We start from the raw sequence: 19,640 nt of genomic DNA on the forward strand, positions 1-19,640 counted from the left end.
AAATAACTATCTTTAAGCAGGGAATCTATTCTATCTCCCCAATATATAGAATGCTTTTGGACAAAGTTAATAAAAAGATAGTAAAAATAATCATCACTAAGTGGACCTCTGTATTAGACACACAAATCCCAGTCCCTCAGGTTTAGGCGAGTTTAAAAACTGTTAAAAAAGCAACTTTGTCACAAGATTTGCGAGACTCACATTTTAAACTATTGCACAATTCCTATATTACACTGCACAACAACAGTGAGTAACTGCTACTGACCAGACTATTATACACCTACTTTGGACTTGCCCATGTCTGATAAAATTCTGGAAGATGGGGGCTTGTTGGTTATGAGTGAATAGTAATATAAATATTGTGTTATGTAATCAACTTATTGTCTTGGTAAAAATACCAAAGGGATTGAGGAAATGTGAGATTTTTTTTTGGAGCCATTATATTGCTTGCTGAAAAACTGGTTTTCAAGACATGGTTGTAGAAAGCTCTGCCTTCCTTACACACACTTAAAGCATTGATCCTGCTCTCACCTAGATTACGAGTTTTGCGTTAGAGGCTGTGCGGTGCTAACGAGCAGTTTTCCCTCACCACTCACTTACATGCAGCGCTGGTATTACGAGTTTTCAGAAACCCATCGTTAAAAGACAAGAAGTGAGCGTTGAGCAAAAAAGCAGCGTAAAACTCCTTAACGCAGCCCCATTGATTCCTATGGGGAAATAAAATTTATGTCTACACATAACACCCTAACATGAACCCCGAGTCTAAACACCCCTAATCTTACACTTATTAACCCCTAATCTGCCGCCCCCGACATCGCCGACACCTGCTTTATATTATTAACCCCTAATCTGCTGCCCCCAACATCGCCGCCACCTACATTATATTTATTAACCCCTAATCTGCTGCCCCCAATGTTGCCGCCACCTACCTACACTTATTAACCCCTAATCTGCCACCCCAACGTCGCCACCACTATATTAAAGTTATTAACCCCTAAACCTAAGTCTAACCCATACCTAACACCCACTAACTTAAATATAATTTAAATAAATCTAAATAAATATTCCTATCATTAACTAAATTATTCCTATTTAAAACTAAATACTTATCTGTAAAATAAACCCTAAGCTAGCTACAATATAACTAATAGTTACATTGTATCTAGCTTAGGATTTATTTTTATTTTACAGGCAAGTTTGTATTTATTTTAACTAGGTACAATAGTTATTAAATAGTTATTAACTATTTAATAACTACCTAGCTAAAATAAATACAAATTTACCTGTAAAATAAAACCTAACCTAAGTGACACTAACACCTAAAACTACACTATAATTAAATAAATTAACTAAATTAAATATAATTGCCTACATTAAATTAAATTACTGAAAATAATAAACAAATTACAGAAATGTAAATTAATTACAACTAATCTAATAGCCCTATTAAAATAAAAAAGCCCCCCAAAATAAAAAAAACCCTAGCCTAAACTAAACAACCAATAGCCCTTAAAAGGGCCTCTTGCGGGGCATTGCCCCAAAGTAATCAGCTCTTTTACCTGTACAACCCCCCAACAGTAAAACCCACCACCCACACAACCAACCCCCCAAATAAAATACTATCTAAAAAAACCTAAGCTCCCCATTGCCCTGAAAAGGGCATTTGGATGGGCATTGCCCTTAAAAGGGCAGTTAGCTCTTTTCCCGCCCAAACCCTAATCTAAAAAATAAAACCCACCCAATACACCCTTAAAAAAACCTAACACTTACCCCCTGAAGATCGACTTACCGGGAGATGTCTTCATCCAAGCCGGGCAAAGTGGTCCTCCAGACGGGCAGAAGTCTTCATTCAATTCGGGCAGAAGTGGTCCTCCAGACGGGCAGAAGTCTTCATCCAGACAGCATCTTCTATCTTCATCCATCCGGCACGGGTCCATCTTCAAGACATCCGACGCGAAGCATTCTCTTCTGGCGACAACTAAAACAGAATGAATGTACCTTTAAGTGACATCATCCAAGATGGCGTCCCTTAGATTCCGATTGGCTGATAGAATTCTATCAGCCAATCGGAAATAAGGTAGAAAAAATCCTATTGGCTGATGCAATCGATTGATTGGAACATTGAAACAGCCAATAGAATGCAATGCAAGCTCAATCCTATTGGCTGATTGCATCAGCCAATAGGATTGAACTTCAATCCTGTTGGCTGATTGCATCAGCCAATAGGATTTTTTCTACCTTAATTCCGATTGGCTGATAGAATTCTATCAGCCAATCGGAATCTAAGGGATGCCATCTTGGATGATGTCACTTAAAGGTACATTCATTCTATTTTAGTCGTCGCCAGAAGAGGATGCTTCGCGTCGGATGTCTTGAAGATGGACCCGCGCCGGATGGATGAAGATAGAAGATGCTGTCTGGATGAAGACTTCTGCCCGTCTGGAGGACCACTTCTGCCCGAATTGAATGAAGACTTCTGCCCGTCTGGAGGACCACTTCGCCCGGGTTGGATGAACATTTTCTTTCATGATTCAAAGCATACATTCTTAAATTCCACCTTTCAATTTGCTTTTTTTTAACAATTTTGCTTCATTCTCTTCATAAGCCAATGAAAAGAGTCATGTATGTACATCCACCAATCAGCAGCTAGCTCGCAGCTGTTATTCACTTGCTATAACGTTGGATAATTACTGCTTTGAATCACTATTCAGCACTAATAGTTTCCTCTAACTGTTCAACATGTGAGCATCCATCTTGCTTTATTTAAGAAAACTAATGTTATTACTTTCTGTTTTCATGGAGAAGCTGAATCACCTTGAGCTTATTTTAAATTAATGTATACTACTTACCCATCGCCATATTTCTTTTATTCGTTCACCTGATGTTATACTTTATATATGTACTAGTCCTAAAGCCCGTTCACACGGGCCATTTTTTGCAGTACATCGGCCCCACCCCTTGCTCTCTCTCCCTCCATCTCTCTTTTGCTCTCTCTCTCCCCCTCTCTTTTGCTCTCTTTCCCCCTCTCTTTTGCGCTCTCTCGCTGCACCTCTCTTTTGCTCTCTCTCCCCCTCTCTTTTGCTCTCTCTATCCCCATCTCTTTTGCTCTCTCTCCCCTCTCTTTTGATCTCTCTTTTGCTCCCTCTCCCCTTCTCTTTTTTTGCTCTCTCCCCCCTCTCTTTTGCACTCTCTCTCTCCCCCCTTTCTTTTGCTCTCTCTTTTGCTCTCTCTCCCCTCTCTTTTGCTCTTTCCCCTCTCTTTTGCTCCCTCTCCCCCCTCTCTTTTTTTGCTCTCTCCCCCCTCTCTCTCTCCCCTCTCTTTTGCACTCTCTCTCTCCCCCTCTCTTTTACGCTCTCTCTCCCCCTCTTTTTTGCGCTCTCTCTCTCCCCCTCTATCTTGTGCTCTCTCCCCCTCTCTTTTGCACTCTCTCGCTCCACCTCTCTTTTGATCTCTCCCCCTCTCTTTTACTCTCTCTCTCCCACCTCTCTTTTGCTCTCTCTCTCCCCCTCTCTTTTGCTCTCTCTCTCCCCCCTCTCTTTTGCTCTATCCCCCCTCTCTTTTGCGATCTCTCTCCCCCTCTCTTTTGCGCTCTCTCTCCCCTTTCTCTTTTGCAATCTCTCCCCCCTCTCTTTTGCGCTCTCTCTCCCCCTGTCTTCTGCGCTCTCTCTCCCCCTCTCTTTTGCACTCTCTCTCTCTCCCCCTCTCTTTTGTGCTCTCTCTCTCTCCCCATCTCTTTTGCGTTCTCTCTCTCCCCCTCTCTTTCGCGCTCTCTCTCCCCCTCTCTTTTGCGCTCCCTCCCCCCTCTCTTTTGCTCTCTCTCCATCCCTCTCTTTTGCTCTCTCTGCCCCCTCTCTCTCTCCCCTCTCCCTCCCTCTTTTTCTCTCTCTCCCCCTCTCTATTGCTCTCTCTCCCCCTCTTCTTTTGCTCTCTCTCTTCCCCTCTCTTTTGCTCTCTCTCTTTCCCCTCTTATTTTCTCTCTCCCCCTCTCTTTTGCTCGCTCTCTCCCCCTTTCTCTTCCCTCTATTTTGCTCTTTCACCTCTCTTTTGCTCTTTCCCCTCTCTTTTGCTCTCTCCCCCCTCTTTTTTGCTCTTTCCCCTCTCTTTTGCTCTCTCTTACTCTCTTTTTTGCTCTCTCTTACCCTCTCTTTAGCTCTTTCCCATCCCATCTCTTTTGCTCTCTCCCCCTCTCTTTCTATCTTCTTCCCCTCTCTCTCTCGCGCATGTGCGCGACCACCCCCGGCCATGCCCACTCATACCTCGGCCACACCTGCTTACGTCTGGCCACACCCACTTCCGCCCACCGTCACCATGCCGCAGCAGATCAGGTAGACTCTAAGGCCAGGTGTGTTTGTCCTCGTGCAGTCTCTACTGCGCATGACAGCTTTGGACAAACACACTTGGCCTTTTATATTATAGGATTGGTTTAGTGTGCAGATAACTGTTACATTACTATGGTGGAAAAAGCCATTGGATCCTTATTATTCACAGTAATATTAGTAGTCTATGAGGAGGATTAACAAAAGATTTCTAGGATTTTCTGGGACACTGCAATAGCATTGTCTTATTAACTCCAGCTGTTTTTCCTGTACTTAAAGGGAAAGTAAAGTCCAAACTAAATGTTAAATTTCATAATTACAATTATCAAATTTGCTTTGTTCTCTTGGTATTCTTAGTAAAAAGCTAAACCTAGCTAGGCTCATATGTTAATTTCTAAGCCCTTGAAGGCCGACTCTTATCTTAATGCATGTGACAGTTTTTCCCTGCTAGAAGGCATTAGTTCACGCATGTGGAGTTATTTAAGAGTCAGCACTAATTGCCTGAAATGCAAGTCTGTCAAAAGAACTGAGATAAGGGGGCAGTCTGCAGAGGCTTAGATACAAGGTAATCACAGAGGTAAATAGTATATTTATATAACTGCGTTAGCTGTGCAAAACTGGGGAATAGTAAATAAAGGGATTATCTATCTTTTTAAACAATACCATTTTTGGTGTTTACTGTCCCTTTAATCTTTTGGTTTTATCACTTTGTCTGGTGCCATCTCTAAAAAAAAGTTGTTGTTCTTTTATTATATATGTTGAATCTCCCTACCAGGACTCAAAATTGACTTGTTATCAGTATATATGATTTACTTTATCAGGTTCATAAGCAATTTAATATATAGATTTATACTTAAATCCTGGTAGTTTTGTTATCCGTGATACTTGTAGCAGCTGGCTCTTACTGCTTGTTTTATTTGCCTCTGTTGACTGTACTCACTGTTGCTATCTCTATGGGCTAGATTACAAGTGGAGCTCTAAATTACCACACTCCTGCAAACAGGCAAATTTGCCCATTTTTCGGAGCGTGATAATTAACCAGTGGCTGGTTATTGCTACCATGAGCTTGCGTTAGCAATTAACACTCAGAAAATTAACCAGAGAACCGATCTCTGGTTAGTTTTCTAAAAGTGCCCCAAATGCCCTCAAAATAGAGGGCATTTTAGTTTTTTATTAAAAAAATCAAGCTTTTTTTTTTTAATAATAATAAAAAACTGTACTAGGTAGTTTTGTCCTTTATAGTAGGTGGGAGTGGGGTGGTCTATGGGAACTGTGTGTTCCCAGTAAATATATATGTATATGCTTATACACTGTAGATATATATGTATGTGTTAATATGTGTATAAAAAAATAGCAAAAAAGGAACAAGAGCAACACAGCAGGTTAGTAATTAAAACTTAGCGTTTATTCAAAAACTTGGTTAAATATCATGGAGAATCCACATGTAAACAGTTACAAGTCTTAAAAAGGGCAGCAGGAGGAAAAGCTTACGCGTTTCGGCTGAAGTGCCGTGAAGCTTAACACACATATCAGAAACACAGAATTTAACATCCTTACTGACCTACTATTGGTTATCAATCAAATCTCAGCTGCTTAATCAAGACAGAGTACTGTATGGTATATAGAAACATAGAATTTGACGGTAGATAAGAACCAAAAAGGCCCATCAAGTCTACCCATATTACATGTTACTTTTTCCTTAGGATAGCCTTATGCATGTCCCAGGCATTTTTAAATTCCTTTACAGTCTTTGTGTTTACCACCTCAAATGGAAGTTTATTCCATGAATCCACCACCCTTTCTGTAAAAAAATGCTTCCTCAAATTTCTCCTGAATCTACTACCCTCTAACTTTAGATTGTGACCCCTTGTTTTGGCATTTATTTTTTTGTGAAAAATGCTTTCAGCTTCTATTTTATTAAGTCCCTTCATATATTTGAAGGTTTCTATCATGTCACCTCTTTCCCTTCTATCCTCTAAACTATACATATTTAGATCATAGAGTCTTTCTTTGTACGTTTTATATTTTAGACCATGTACCATTTTAGTAGCCCTAGTTTATTTATATCTTTCTGAAGATATGGTCTCCAGAACTGTACGCAGTATTCCATATTTGGTCTAACTAATGGTCTGTAAAGTGGCATAAGAACCTTGCTATTTCTGCTACTAAAACCTCTTCCAATACAACCAAGCATTTGACTGGCCTTGCTGGCTGCACTGCGGCATTGTGTACCAAATTTTAAATCATCTGAAATAATAATCCCCAAATCCCTTTCTTCTTTAATTACAGTCAGTAATGTACCATTGAGACTATAATTGGCCTTTGGGTTTTTGGATCCTATATGCATAATTTTGCTCTTGGTAATATTAAATTTCAGATCCCATTTATTTGACCAGTCCTCTAGAATCTCACTATCTTTACCATCTGTTGTAAAGACTGAACAAAAGTAATCATTTAAACAGTTTGCTATTTGTTTATCTTCTTCCAACACTCTATCCTCATTCTTGAGTCTAACTATCCCTCTGTTAGTTTTTTGCTTTTCACTGATATATCTAAAGAAGTTTTTGACACCGTTTTTTACAGATTGTGCTATTTTCTCTTCTGCATCAGCTTTAGCCTTTCTGATTAACTGCTTTGTCATCTTTTGATGGGTTCTCCATTTTTCTTTATCCTCTTCTGAGCCAGTGAGTTTGAATTTTTTATAGACTGTCTTTTTTGTCTTAACTGCATGTGCTACTTCTCTTGAAAACCATATTGGTTTTCTTTTTCTTTCACTTTTACAAACAAGCCTAATACAGTGTTTAGTTGCATCTAGAATAGCATTTTTAAAATATTCCCACTGTTCTTGTACTCCTGTAATCTGTGCCATCCCTTTTAGGGATTCATCTAGGTATCTGCCCATGTAAGAAAAATCAGTTGATCTAAAGTCTAATACTTTTGTTTTACTATGGTTGCTTAGTACCTTTGCCTGAATATTAAACCATACAGACTGATGATCACTAGAGCCTAAGTTCTCACCCACAGACACCTCAGATACTATATCACTGTTTGTAAGTACTAAATCTAATATAGTTCCTTTTCGTGTTGGTTCTTTTACTAATTGCTCAAGAGATTCCCCTTGTAAAGATTCCAGGATATATTTACTTCTAGTTGATTTGGCAACAGGTACTTAGATAAGTATATATAGTTGAAAACACATTAGAGAGAAAGTATTTGATCATATCTTAAATAAACATGCAATAGAGCAACATGATACAATGCATACAATTTGAAGGATGACAAAGTAGCAAAAAGCTCAATCGTATAAATGAACAATCTACATTTAGGTAAAGTAATTACAAAAACTATATATATGTGTGGTTACTCACACTTGGATTCAAACCCTAAACTCTGGGTTACCAATCCATGCTCTTAACCACTGACCCATGGGCTCTCAAGTAAATTACTACTGTTTGAAAAGAAACTAAACTGTTCTAAATATAAATTATGTAGTAACCATGCAGTGCTCTAGAATAAGAACAATTGTCTTTAAAGGACCATAGATTAAAGGATAAATGAACAATTAAGATGTAAAAATGTATGTTAAATATAATGAAGTGGAGGACACAGAAAGTAGCAATTTAATATTAGTCTGATCTATTATTGCTAATAATTAATTAAGTTATATTCAAAATTAAGACCATTTGGCATAAGGGTTCATAATTTAAAAATCCAGTACATATCATTTTGACCAAGAATTTTATTCTTGTGTCCTCCTCTTTTGGGCAAAATAACTTTATCAATCGCTTGCCATCTAAATGAGTCAATAACTTTGTTGTGCACACGTACAAAATGCTGTACTAATGGAGTGGTAGATCTACCTATAGTAATAGTCAAGAAATGTTCTCTAATACGATAACCAACATCTCTTGTCGTTAGTCCAACATATTGTAGGTGGCACAGTGTACAGGTGATATTGAAATAGAACACACAGGTGGTAACAGTAACTTTTAATACAGTGAGCAATGTTTCGGGGCTCCTGCCCCTTTATAAAGCTAACAATCAGTTAATCATAGACAACATTTATAGAGAATGCTTGAAACTGAGGTGACCAATCACATGTCAAGGGGAGGGATTAACAAAAAGTGGGATCACATCTGACCTCATCTAAACATAATTGTCAAACATATTTAACCCTTACTCTCCCTGTGTGAAAAGACATACCCCATTAAAAACAAAAGCAGCAAGTTGCCATATATACAAAAAGAAAAAATGGACCCCAAATGAAAATATGTTTCATATCTACCTTTGGAAGGGGGGCCCTTCAGGTGTGCACCAGAACATTTTCTCTACACTTTATGGATTGGATATTGTGATGTGCTAATTCCTCTGTGTTTTTTTTATATATGAACAGTGTCCAGGTGATAACATAAATTACAAAAGATGATTTGCAATTCAAACATTGCCTGATATCAACAAATTCCTGAGTCTTCTCTGATTTAAATGTCTTAGAGATTGTAACATAGTCACAGGGTTTACATCTGTTTCTCCCACACCTATAAATACTAGATATGTGCGATTCTTTTCGGATCGATTCGGAAATTCGGCAAATTCGGCAATTCGGATCGAACCGAATTTCCGAATTAAAATACTGCCGAATTTACCGAATAAATCCGAATTACTTCGGATTTATTCGGTAAATTCGGATGGCCATGGACTACACTACTATTGTACAGTATAAGTCTAATCCCACCTAACACTTACCGAAATTCCGAATTGAACCGAACCGAACCCTGCTGAATTTAGTACATAATACTAGTCTAATCCCACCTAACACTTACCGAAATCCCGAATTTCCGAATCGAACCGAATCCAGACGAATTTATTTGAATCCGAAACAAATCCGAACCGAATTTATTCGAATCCGAATGAATCCGAAACAAATCCGAACCGAATCGATTCAAATTTTTCCGAATTCTAATCGCTCCGAACCGAAATTCGAAAAAATCCGAATCGATCCGAACCGAACCGAATTTTTCCGCCATGCACATGTCTAATAAATGCCTAAATGGCTTAACGAAGAGCTCTTATTATTGGGATTTAGATTGGGTAATTGTGAAGGTGATACCATGTGTCCAGTAGTTAAACCCTGTCTATATGAACATCTGAGACCCTGATCTACACATTTCACTAGTTTATCATCAGCAATCAGAAAATTGAAATATTTATTTACAATTCTGCAGATATCATTATATTGGGCACTGTGGTTGGTGATAAAGGTGACACCCTGAAAGGTTTGGCATTTATCTCTCTTGTTTTTAGTTTTTTCTTGTAAAAAATGTTCTCTATTTAACATGTCAACTTCTGATCGTGCTTTTTTAACAATTCTAAATTAATAACCCCTTTGTTTGAGGTGGTCAGTTAATTAATCTGTTCTTTTGTGATAGGTACTACCTTCACTACAATTCCTCTTGAAGGGAATGTACTGGCCCTTTGCAAATGCATATGGTACAAATTCAGGGTGATATGATTTAGCATGTAATAATGCATTTCCCGCTATAAGTTTCCTATAGACATCTGAAGTTACTGTACCATCGGGATTACCTGTGAGTGCCACATCTAGGAAGTTGATCGGCTTATGTTGAATTACCCCTTACTTTTTTGCCAAGTGGACTTTAGTGACCACTGTCTGAAGCTTTTCCATTCTCGGCTAAGAACTTATGGTGTTCGGATAATTTGATATGTAATTCTGACACTGGATCATAGAACCTGGAACTCTACGGCCAGTGCGATGGCGGTGTGGAGGTGGAGCTATCCGCTCTATACCCGCTACTACAGACATGCTTTTATGGATGCCATTCACCTGGAGATGTGGTAACGTTTAGTAGACTCACGGTGTAAAACAATCGATATCAAGCACCCAGTAAAAGTTGGTATTAAGGTCAGTGAGAAACCTACGGTGAGACGGTACATGGTGCATGCCTAAGGGATCCGGCTGCCGTTAGTATTAACCTAATAGTCTATTTACCTGGAGGGTAATATATATATATATATATATTTATCTTGCATACCAAGTTTTCTACTGCAATTCTGATACAGTGATATTGGTAACTTATTCAGTTATACAGTCTATGTTATAGAAATATAAGTGACATTTTGAGCACCCTGATACATTATACTACTCTTGGCAAGTTTTTTGACTGTAGTATGATGTGAAATACAGAACTTTTTTTTATAGTCCCTATACCTGAATATGTTTTTGCATTTTTTAATATGTGTATATACATATATATTTAAATTTGCTGCCCATCGATATGCTACTTAGCCCCTTCGCAAGGTTCTGATGCAGTCTCGTATTGCGATTTACTTGTAATACCAGCACTCATTATCGTGTGCTGGTATTACAAAGTGGAGTGCTAATATGATATTTAGTGTTCCACTTGTAATCTAGCCCTTAGTGTTTATTTTGGAGCTTACTGAATCTATGTTTACCTAGATGCTAGATAATTATTATAACCATTTTTCTCTCTTTCCCGTTGGTAGATACATTTAGTTTAAGTGATCTAGTTCTTGCTTAACATTATCTAAATCTTTCTTTACTTCTCCTGCTGTTTTCTTAGTCAGTAGCTTACAACTGAGGTAGTGGGGACAATTTATCATGGGCCGAATGGGGCCAAATATCCCTGTTTCTGCGTGAGCCTTCAGGCTCGCCGGTAACAGGAGTTAAGAAGCAGCGGTCTTAAGACCGCTGCTCCTTAACTCGTCCACTGCCTCTGAGGCTGCGGACATCAATCCGCCCGATCGCATACGATCGGGTTGATTGACACCCGCTGCTAGCGGCTGATTGGCCGTGAATCTGCAGGGGGCAGCATTGCACAAGCAGTTCACCAGAACTTCTTGTGCAATGTTAAACACGCTGTCGGCCTTCAGCGATGTCTGGCGGTCATGATCCGCTACAGTGTATCATGTGAGCCAGACATTGATAAATTGGCCCCTATATCTCTGCTGTCTCTAACGGAACAATAAACAATAATTAAATTGCTGAACACATTGTCTAGAATGCTTTGAGTTATTTTGTAGCCCCCTCTAAGAAATCCACTTCTTTTTTGTTATATATTTTAGGCCCACGTATAAGTATTTATCATATATATATATTATATATATATATTACACGTGCTATCCTATACTGTCTAACACTTTATAATTTGCAGGTTTTTATAAAGTTATTACTCTTACTTCAAGATCCATAAGTATTCTTTACCCTGCATCTAACTGATAAAATAATTGATGGTATTTCATCCATAGTTCTATAATAATTGTCTAAAGGAAGGTCCAAAAGTGGCCTCATGATAGGGAGGAGGATATCTCAGTGGTATAGTAAAAAGAGGTCTACATCCCCTTTTATTTTCGGATTGCTAATTATTTACTTATATTGTTGTTTTGGATTATGCCATTGTTAGGTCATGATACTGTAAGTCATCTTTCTAATGTGTGATAGCAAATATTGCTTGTAGTTGTATTTTTCCAACCTCAATAAAAATATTATTTTAAAAAAAACAACAAACAGTAGGAGTTCTGCAGAGCAGATGACAACATCCTTTAATAATGTTTGCTAATGTTAATGCCTCTGTCCAAACTTCAAGGGGGTAATAAGGGCCTCTTTATAGTTGCCAAGTCTTCTAAAATAGGACCAGTGCTATCAGGTATTTGTCATTATAATGATAATCATCTGACAGATAGACAGACACAGGACCACTTAAATGAAAGAACTGGATTGCTGCTTTTAAATATAGGGTATCATGCCCCACTATAGATTAGAGTGGGCAACAGAGTAGGATACCCCACTCCTCAGATTTTATTCTATATGCTTAAGGCTAATGGCTGTTGACATTATGATCACCAAAATACCCACCAAAGCATCTTATCCTTCATCTGAAAGAGGGGCATCTCCTCTTCAAAAATGATTCACTTTTCTCCATTTAATGGATATATAGGCCCCTAGTTATCAAGCCGTCAACCTCAAATACGCTGGAATTCCGCAGCGTATTTGAGGCGAGGCTGATTCACCTAAGTTATCAAGCCCTACAGACCGGCAAAAGTAGAATCTGGTGACGTAAGCATCGATCCGCCGGACTCAGTCCGACACAGATCGATTCTTACATCACTCCAGATGTTCCGAACGCAAGTTCGGCACAATCTGACTACTTTTGGGAGTTATCAAAATCCCAGCAGGTACGCTCGGCACTTTTACGGCCCAGCGTACCTGGTTTTCAAACCGCCGCCCTGGAAGTGGCGGATCCCATAGGAATCAATGGGAGTCAGACCATAGCGAAAGTTCAAGTTCGCTGCTGTCTGACATCCCATTCATTCCTATGGGAAGTGTGTACACCTAACACCCTAGCATGTACCCCGAGTCTAAGCACCCCTAATCTGCCCCCCCTACACTGCCGCCACCTATATTAAACATTTTAACCCATAAACCGCCGCTCCCGGACCCTGCCGCCACCTACATAATACCTATTAATCCCTATCCTGCCCCCCTATACCGCCGCCACCACTAATAAATGTATTAACCCCTATCCTGCCGCTATCGGACCCCGCCGCAATGAAATAAATAGTTTAACCCCTAAACCGCCGCTCCCTGACCCCGCAGCCACCTATATTATACTTATTAACCCCTAATCTGCCCCCCCTACACCGTCGCCACCTATAATATTTTTATTTACCCCTATCCTGCCCCCCCTATACCGCCGCAACCTATAATAAAATTATTAACCCCTAAAGCTAAGTCTAACCCTAACACCCCCCTAAATTAAATCTAATTTAAATCTAGCGAAATAAATTAACTCTTATTAACTAAATTAATCCTATTTAAAACTAAATACTTACCTTTAAAATAAACCCTAATATAGCTACAATATAAATAATAATTACATTGTAGCTATCTTAGGATTTATTTTTATTTTGCAGGCAACTTTCAATTTATTTTAACTAGGTACAATAGCTATTAAATAGTTATTAACTATTTAATAGCTACCTAGCTAAAATAAAGAGAAATTTACCTGTAAAATAGAATCTAACCTAAGTTACAATTTCTCTTTATTTTAGCTAGGTAGCTATTAAATAGTTAATAACTATTTAATAGCTATTGTACCTAGTTAAAATAAATTGAAATTTGCCTGTAAAATAAAAATAAATCCTAAGATAGCTACAATATAATTATTATTTATATTGTAGCTATATTAGGGTTTATTTTAAAGATAAGTATTTAGTTTTAAATAGGATTAATTTAGTTAATAAGAGAAATAATATTTAGATTTATTTAATTAATATTTAAGTTAGGGGGGTGTTAGGGTTATTGTTAGACTTAGGTTTAGGGGTTAATAATTTTATTACAGTGGCGGCGGTGTAGGGGGGGCAGGATAGGGGTTAATAAATTTATTATAGGTAGCGACGGTGTAGGGGGGGCAGATTAGGGGTCAATAAGTTTAATATAGGTTGCGGCGGGGTCCGGGAGCGGCGGTTTATGGGTTAAACTATTTATTTAGTTGCGGCGAGGTCCGGGATCCGCAGATAGGGGTTAATAACTTTATTATAGGTGGCGGCAGGATAGGGGTTACTAGGTATAATGTAGGTGGCGGCGGTGTCCGGGAGCAGCGGTTTAGGGGTTAATACATTTATAAGAGTTGCGGCGGGGTCTTGGAGCGGCGGTTTAGGGGTTAATAACTTTATTTAGTTGTGGAGGGCTCCGGGGGCGCCGGTATAGGGGGTAGAACAGTATAGTTTAGTGTGGGTGCTTAGTGACAGGCTAGCAATAAAGCTGTCAAAAAGCCGAAGAGCAGCGAGATCAGATGAGTGATAACTATCACAGTCCGCTGCTCATCGCCCTGTGCTTGGTGCGCAGCTTTTTGACAGATTGTTTGATAACTTAGGCGAAATTTTGCAGGTCTGCGGCGGCGATGGTAGGCGAGCTTAGGCGGGCGTATTGAACCGGCGAAGGCAGGTAAAGTAGACGGCTTGATAACTAGGCCCCATAGTGTGAAGGAAATATTTTGTGTTTCATGTCCCTTTAATCCTAGTAAAGGGTGCAGAAAGCTAATTACAAAGCTAAATGTCAAAGGGTCCCCTGTTCCTCCTTTATTTTTATTTTTTAAACCCTTTATTACCTCTCTCATTGCTCTATGTACAGCACTGGACATATAAAAAGGAACTACCTTACAAATGCAGGGTTGATGGCATATTTGAGCTTTCTAGGTGTTAATGTTAATAGTAATGAATGAGGATTCACAGCATCTCCCAGCACCCCTTGAACTGGCACTGGACAAAGAATCTTGGGCTTCCTTGTAAATGAAATAGTTTTGAAAGATTTGTAATTGTAATTGTGAGGCAGTGTGTGATGACGTTCAGCTTGCAGACCTTGATTAGCACAGGGAATTTGCTGCGTCTAGCTTCTTTCAAATGGCATTGTGGGTAATGTTACATAACTATCAGGTGATGTATACGGAATAAAAGTTCATGGTATGATCCACATCAATAAGAAAATAGTTGGTCCATAATGCTCAGCAACTTAATGTGCTTTTAAAATAAGAAAGAGCAACCTTTTTCTTTTTCAAATAACTTTACTAAATTTTAAACCTCAGTGTTCAGTGTTATTTGAAAAGTAAAGCAAGTAAGGTACTGTGCAAAAGCAGTCAGTAACCACACTTCATCTACAAAAGCAAATCTCTACCATGTGACAGGATTTTTGGTGGTTGTACTTGTTGGTTGGCCCTAAGCCTCATAGCAGAAACACTTCCTACTTAAAGGGACACTAAAGTCAAAATTAAACTTTCATGATTTATTTGATGGACTAAACTTTCATGATTCATTTGATGGAATTTTAAGCATCTTTCTAATTCATTCTTATTATCAATTTTTCTTCAGTCTCTTTGTATCTTTATTTGAAAAAGCAGGAATGTAAGCTTAGGAGCTGGCCCATTTTTGGTTCAGAACCTGGGTTGCACTACCTGATTGGTAGCTAAATATAGCCAACAATCAGCAAGCACTAGTTAGGATGCTTAACAAAAAATGCAAAGAGAATGAAGAAAAATTGATAATAGGAGTAAATTAGAAAGTTGCTTAAAATTGCATGCTCAGCCTCTATCCGAATCATGAAAGAAAATAATTGGGATTAATATCCCTTTAATCAATAGTATATTAGACTGCTATTTCAGGTTTCAGTCTATGCATTAGTCATAATGATCCTCTGCTGTGTATTTATGACATAGGAACACACTAGGGGGCATATTTATCAAGCTCTGTATAGAGCTTGATACCCCGTGTTTCCGGCGAGCGTTCTAAAGACCACTGCTTCATAACCTGTCCGCCTGCTCTGAGGCGGCGGACAGAAATGAACCCGATCGAATACGATCGGGTTGATTGACACCCCCTGCTAGCGGCCGATTGGCCGCAAATCTGCAGGGGGCGGCATTGCACCAGCAGTTCACCAGAAATGCTGGTGCAATGATAAATGCAGACAGTGTATGCTGTCTGCATTTATCGATGTGCAGTGGACATGACCCGCAATATCGGATCATGTCCGCTCGCACCATATTAAATAGGCTCCTTATATGTACAGTATTTGTTTATTTTATTCTTTATATCTTTTTGTATTCAGACTTGGTCACATAAGATTTGTATCCCAAAGCTAAGCAGTTAAAATGAGATTGTGAAATTACTACTACCACTAATAATAATAATAATAATAATAATATACCTGTTCAGTGCTAACTAGTTATCTTTCTTTTTCTCTCTTATAGGTGCTCTCTCATAACCTTTATACTGTTCTGTGTATCCCTCATGACCCTGTAGCTCTAGAAGATCACTTCCGTGATGATGATGACGGTCCTGTATCTAGTCAGGGGTACATGCCGTATCTGAACCAGTACATACTAGACAAGGTAGGAGCAAGACTGTTCTTAATGAATTAAAGGGAAAGATCTGCAAATTAAATAAATGTCATTGTTTTTATGCCCATGATCATAGCATTAAAAAGCACAACACAATTGTCAGAATTACATTACAGAGAAGCAGGCAAATATATAATAAAAGTACTGTATATCGCGAAGTTTTATAATTAAACATTAAGGGCCATATTACGAGTGGAGCGTTAATTGTGCTAGAAGTAAACTTTTTGCTCGCATCAGGTTGCGTTCGTATAAGGAGTTGAAAGTAAAAAGTTATCGCTGTTGCGCTAACCTGACTCGCACAAAAAGCCGAACTTACAGTATCGCGTGCGCGATAACCTGTTCCCCCATAGAAGTCAATGGATCACATATTCTCATGTGCACTAACCCGACATGAAAATATGAATGTTTCACATTCCAATGTTCTTCACATAGAAGATTTTGTTCTATTTATTCATAAATACAGGGAGTGCAGAATTATTAGGCAAATGAGTATTTTGACCACATCATCCTCTTTATGCATGTTGTCTTACTCCAAGCTGTATAGGCTCGAAAGCCTACTACCAATTAAGCATATTAGGTGATGTGCATCTCTGTAATGAGAAGGGTGTGGTCTAATGACATCAACACCCTATATCAGGTGTGCATAATTATTAGGCAACTTCCTTTCCTTTGGCAAAATGGGTCAAAAGAAGGACTTGACAGGCTCAGAAAAGTCAAAAATAGTGAGATATCTTGCAGAGGGATGCGGCACTCTTAAAATTGCAAAGCTTCTGAAGCGTGATCATCGAACAATCAAGCGTTTCATTCAAAATAGTCAACAGGGTCGCAAGAAGCGTGTGGAAAAAACATAATTTATGCTTACCTGATAAATTCCTTTCTTCTGTTGTGTGATCAGTCCACGGGTCATCATTACTTCTGGGATATTATCTGCTCCCCTACAGGAAGTGCAAGAGGATTCACCCAGCAGAGTTGCTATATAGCTCCTCCCCTCTACGTCACCTCCAGTCATTCGACCAAAGACCAACGAGAAAGGAGAAGCCAAGGGTGTAGTGGTGACTGAATTATAATTTAAAAAATATGTACCTGCCTTAAAAAACAGGGCGGGCCGTGGACTGATCACACAACAGAAGAAAGGAATTTATCAGGTAAGCATAAATTATGTTTTCTTCTGTTATGTGTGATCAGTCCACGGGTCATCATTACTTCTGGGATACCAATACCAAAGCAAAAGTACACGGATGACGGGAGGGATAGGCAGGCTCATTATACAGAAGGAACCACTGCCTGAAGAACCTTTCTCCCAAAAATAGCCTCCGAAGAAGCAAAAGTGTCAAATTTGTAAAATTTGGAAAAAGTATGAAGCGAAGACCAAGTTGCAGCCTTGCAAATCTGTTCAACAGAGGCCTCATTCTTAAAGGCCCAAGTGGAAGCCACAGCTCTAGTGGAATGAGCTGTAATTCTTTCAGGAGGCTGCTGTCCAGCAGTCTCATAGGCTAAACGTATTATGCTACGAAGCCAAAAAGAGAGAGAGGTAGCAGAAGCTTTTTGACCTCTCCTCTGTCCAGAATAAACGACAAACAGGGAAGAAGTTTGGCGAAAATCTTTAGTTGCCTGCAAGTAGAACTTGAGGGCACGAACTACATCCAGATTGTGTAGAAGACGTTCCTTCTTTGAAGAAGGATTTGGACACAAGGAAGGAACAACAATCTCTTGATTGATATTCCTGTTAGAGACAACCTTAGGTAAGAACCCAGGTTTAGTACGCAGAACTACCTTGTCTGAGTGAAAGATCAGATAAGGAGAATCACAATGTAGGGCTGATAACTCAGAGACTCTTCGAGCCGAGGAAATAGCCATTAAAAATAGAACTTTCCAAGATAACAATTTTATATCAATGGAATGAAGGGGTTCAAACGGAACACCCTGTAAAACGTTAAGAACTAAGTTTAAACTCCATGGCGGAGCAACAGTTTTAAACACAGGCTTGATCCTAGCTAAAGCCTGACAAAAGGCCTGGATGTCTGAATTTTCTGACAGACGCCTGTGTAACAAGATGGACAGAGCTGAGATCTGTCCCTTTAATGAGCTAGCCGATAAACCCTTTTCTAAACCTTCTTGTAGAAAAGACAATATCCTAGGAATCCTAACCTTACTCCAGGAGTAATCTTTGGATTCACACCAGTATAGGTATTTACGCCATATTTTATGGTAAATCTTTCTGGTAACAGGCTTCCTAGCCTGTATCAGGGTATCAATAACCGACTCAGAAAAACCACGTTTTGATAAAATCAAGCGTTCAATTTCCAAGCAGTCAGCTTCAGAGAAGTTAGACTTTGATGTTTGAATGGACCCTGAATCAGAAGGTCCTGTCTTAGAGGTAGAGACCAAGGCGGACAGGATGACATGTCCACTAGATCTGCATACCAAGTCCTGCGCGGCCATGCAGGCGCTATTAGAATCACTGATGCTCTCTCCTGTTTGATTTTGGCAATCAATCGAGGAAGCAGCGGGAAGGGTGGAAACACATAAGCCATCCTGAAGTTCCAAGGTGCTGTCAAAGCATCTATCAGAACCGCTCCCGGATCCCTGGATCTGGATCCGTAGCGAGGAAGTTTGGCGTTCTGGCGAGACGCCATGAGATCTATCTCTGGTTTGCCCCAACGTCGAAGTATTTGGGCAAAGACCTCCGGATGAAGTTCCCACTCCCCCGGATGAAGAGTCTGGCGACTCAAGAAATCCGCCTCCCAGTTCTCCACTCCCGGGATGTGGATTGCTGACAGGTGGCAAGAGTGAGACTCTGCCCAGCGAATTATCTTTGATACTTCTATCATTGCTAGGGAGCTTCTTGTCCCTCCTTGATGGTTGATGTAAGCTACAGTCGTGATGTTGTCCGACTGAAACCTGATGAACCCCCGAGTCTTTAACTGGGGCCAAGCTAGAAGGGCATTGAGAACTGCTCTCAATTCCAGAATGTTGATTGGCAGGAGACTTTCCTCCTGACTCCATTGTCCCTGAGCCTTCAGAGAATTCCAGACAGCGCCCCAACCTAGAAGGCTGGCGTCTGTTGTTACAATTGTCCAGTCCGGCCTGCTGAACGGCATCCCCCTGGACAGATGTGGTCGAGAAAGCCACCATAGAAGAGAGTTTCTGGTCTCTTGATCCAGATTCAGAGTGGGGGACAAATCTGAGTAATCCCCATTCCACTGACTCAGCATGCACAATTGCAGCGGTCTGAGATGTAGGCGTGCAAAGGGTACTATGTCCATTGCTGCTACCATTAAGCCGATCACCTCCATGCATTGAGCTACTGACGGGAGTTGAATGGAATGAAGGACACGGCATGTATTTAGAAGCTTTGTTAATCTGTCTTCTGTCAGATAAATCTTCATTTCTACAG

General features: G+C 39.6%; 1 protein-coding gene across 1 annotated transcript in view; it reads left to right on the forward strand.

The window, feature by feature from the left end:
- Positions 1-19,640, forward strand: part of DEF6 (DEF6 guanine nucleotide exchange factor) — a 255,433-nt gene that overhangs the window by 124,345 nt on the left and 111,448 nt on the right. Inside the window, exon 2 of the mRNA XM_053706790.1 lies at positions 16,094-16,234. Coding sequence (XP_053562765.1) covers positions 16,094-16,234 — 141 coding nt within the window. The remainder of the gene's footprint in view (positions 1-16,093; positions 16,235-19,640) is intronic.

The sequence above is a fragment of the Bombina bombina genome, chromosome 3 (genome assembly GCF_027579735.1).
Source record: "Bombina bombina isolate aBomBom1 chromosome 3, aBomBom1.pri, whole genome shotgun sequence".
NCBI lineage: Eukaryota > Metazoa > Chordata > Amphibia > Anura > Bombinatoridae > Bombina > Bombina bombina.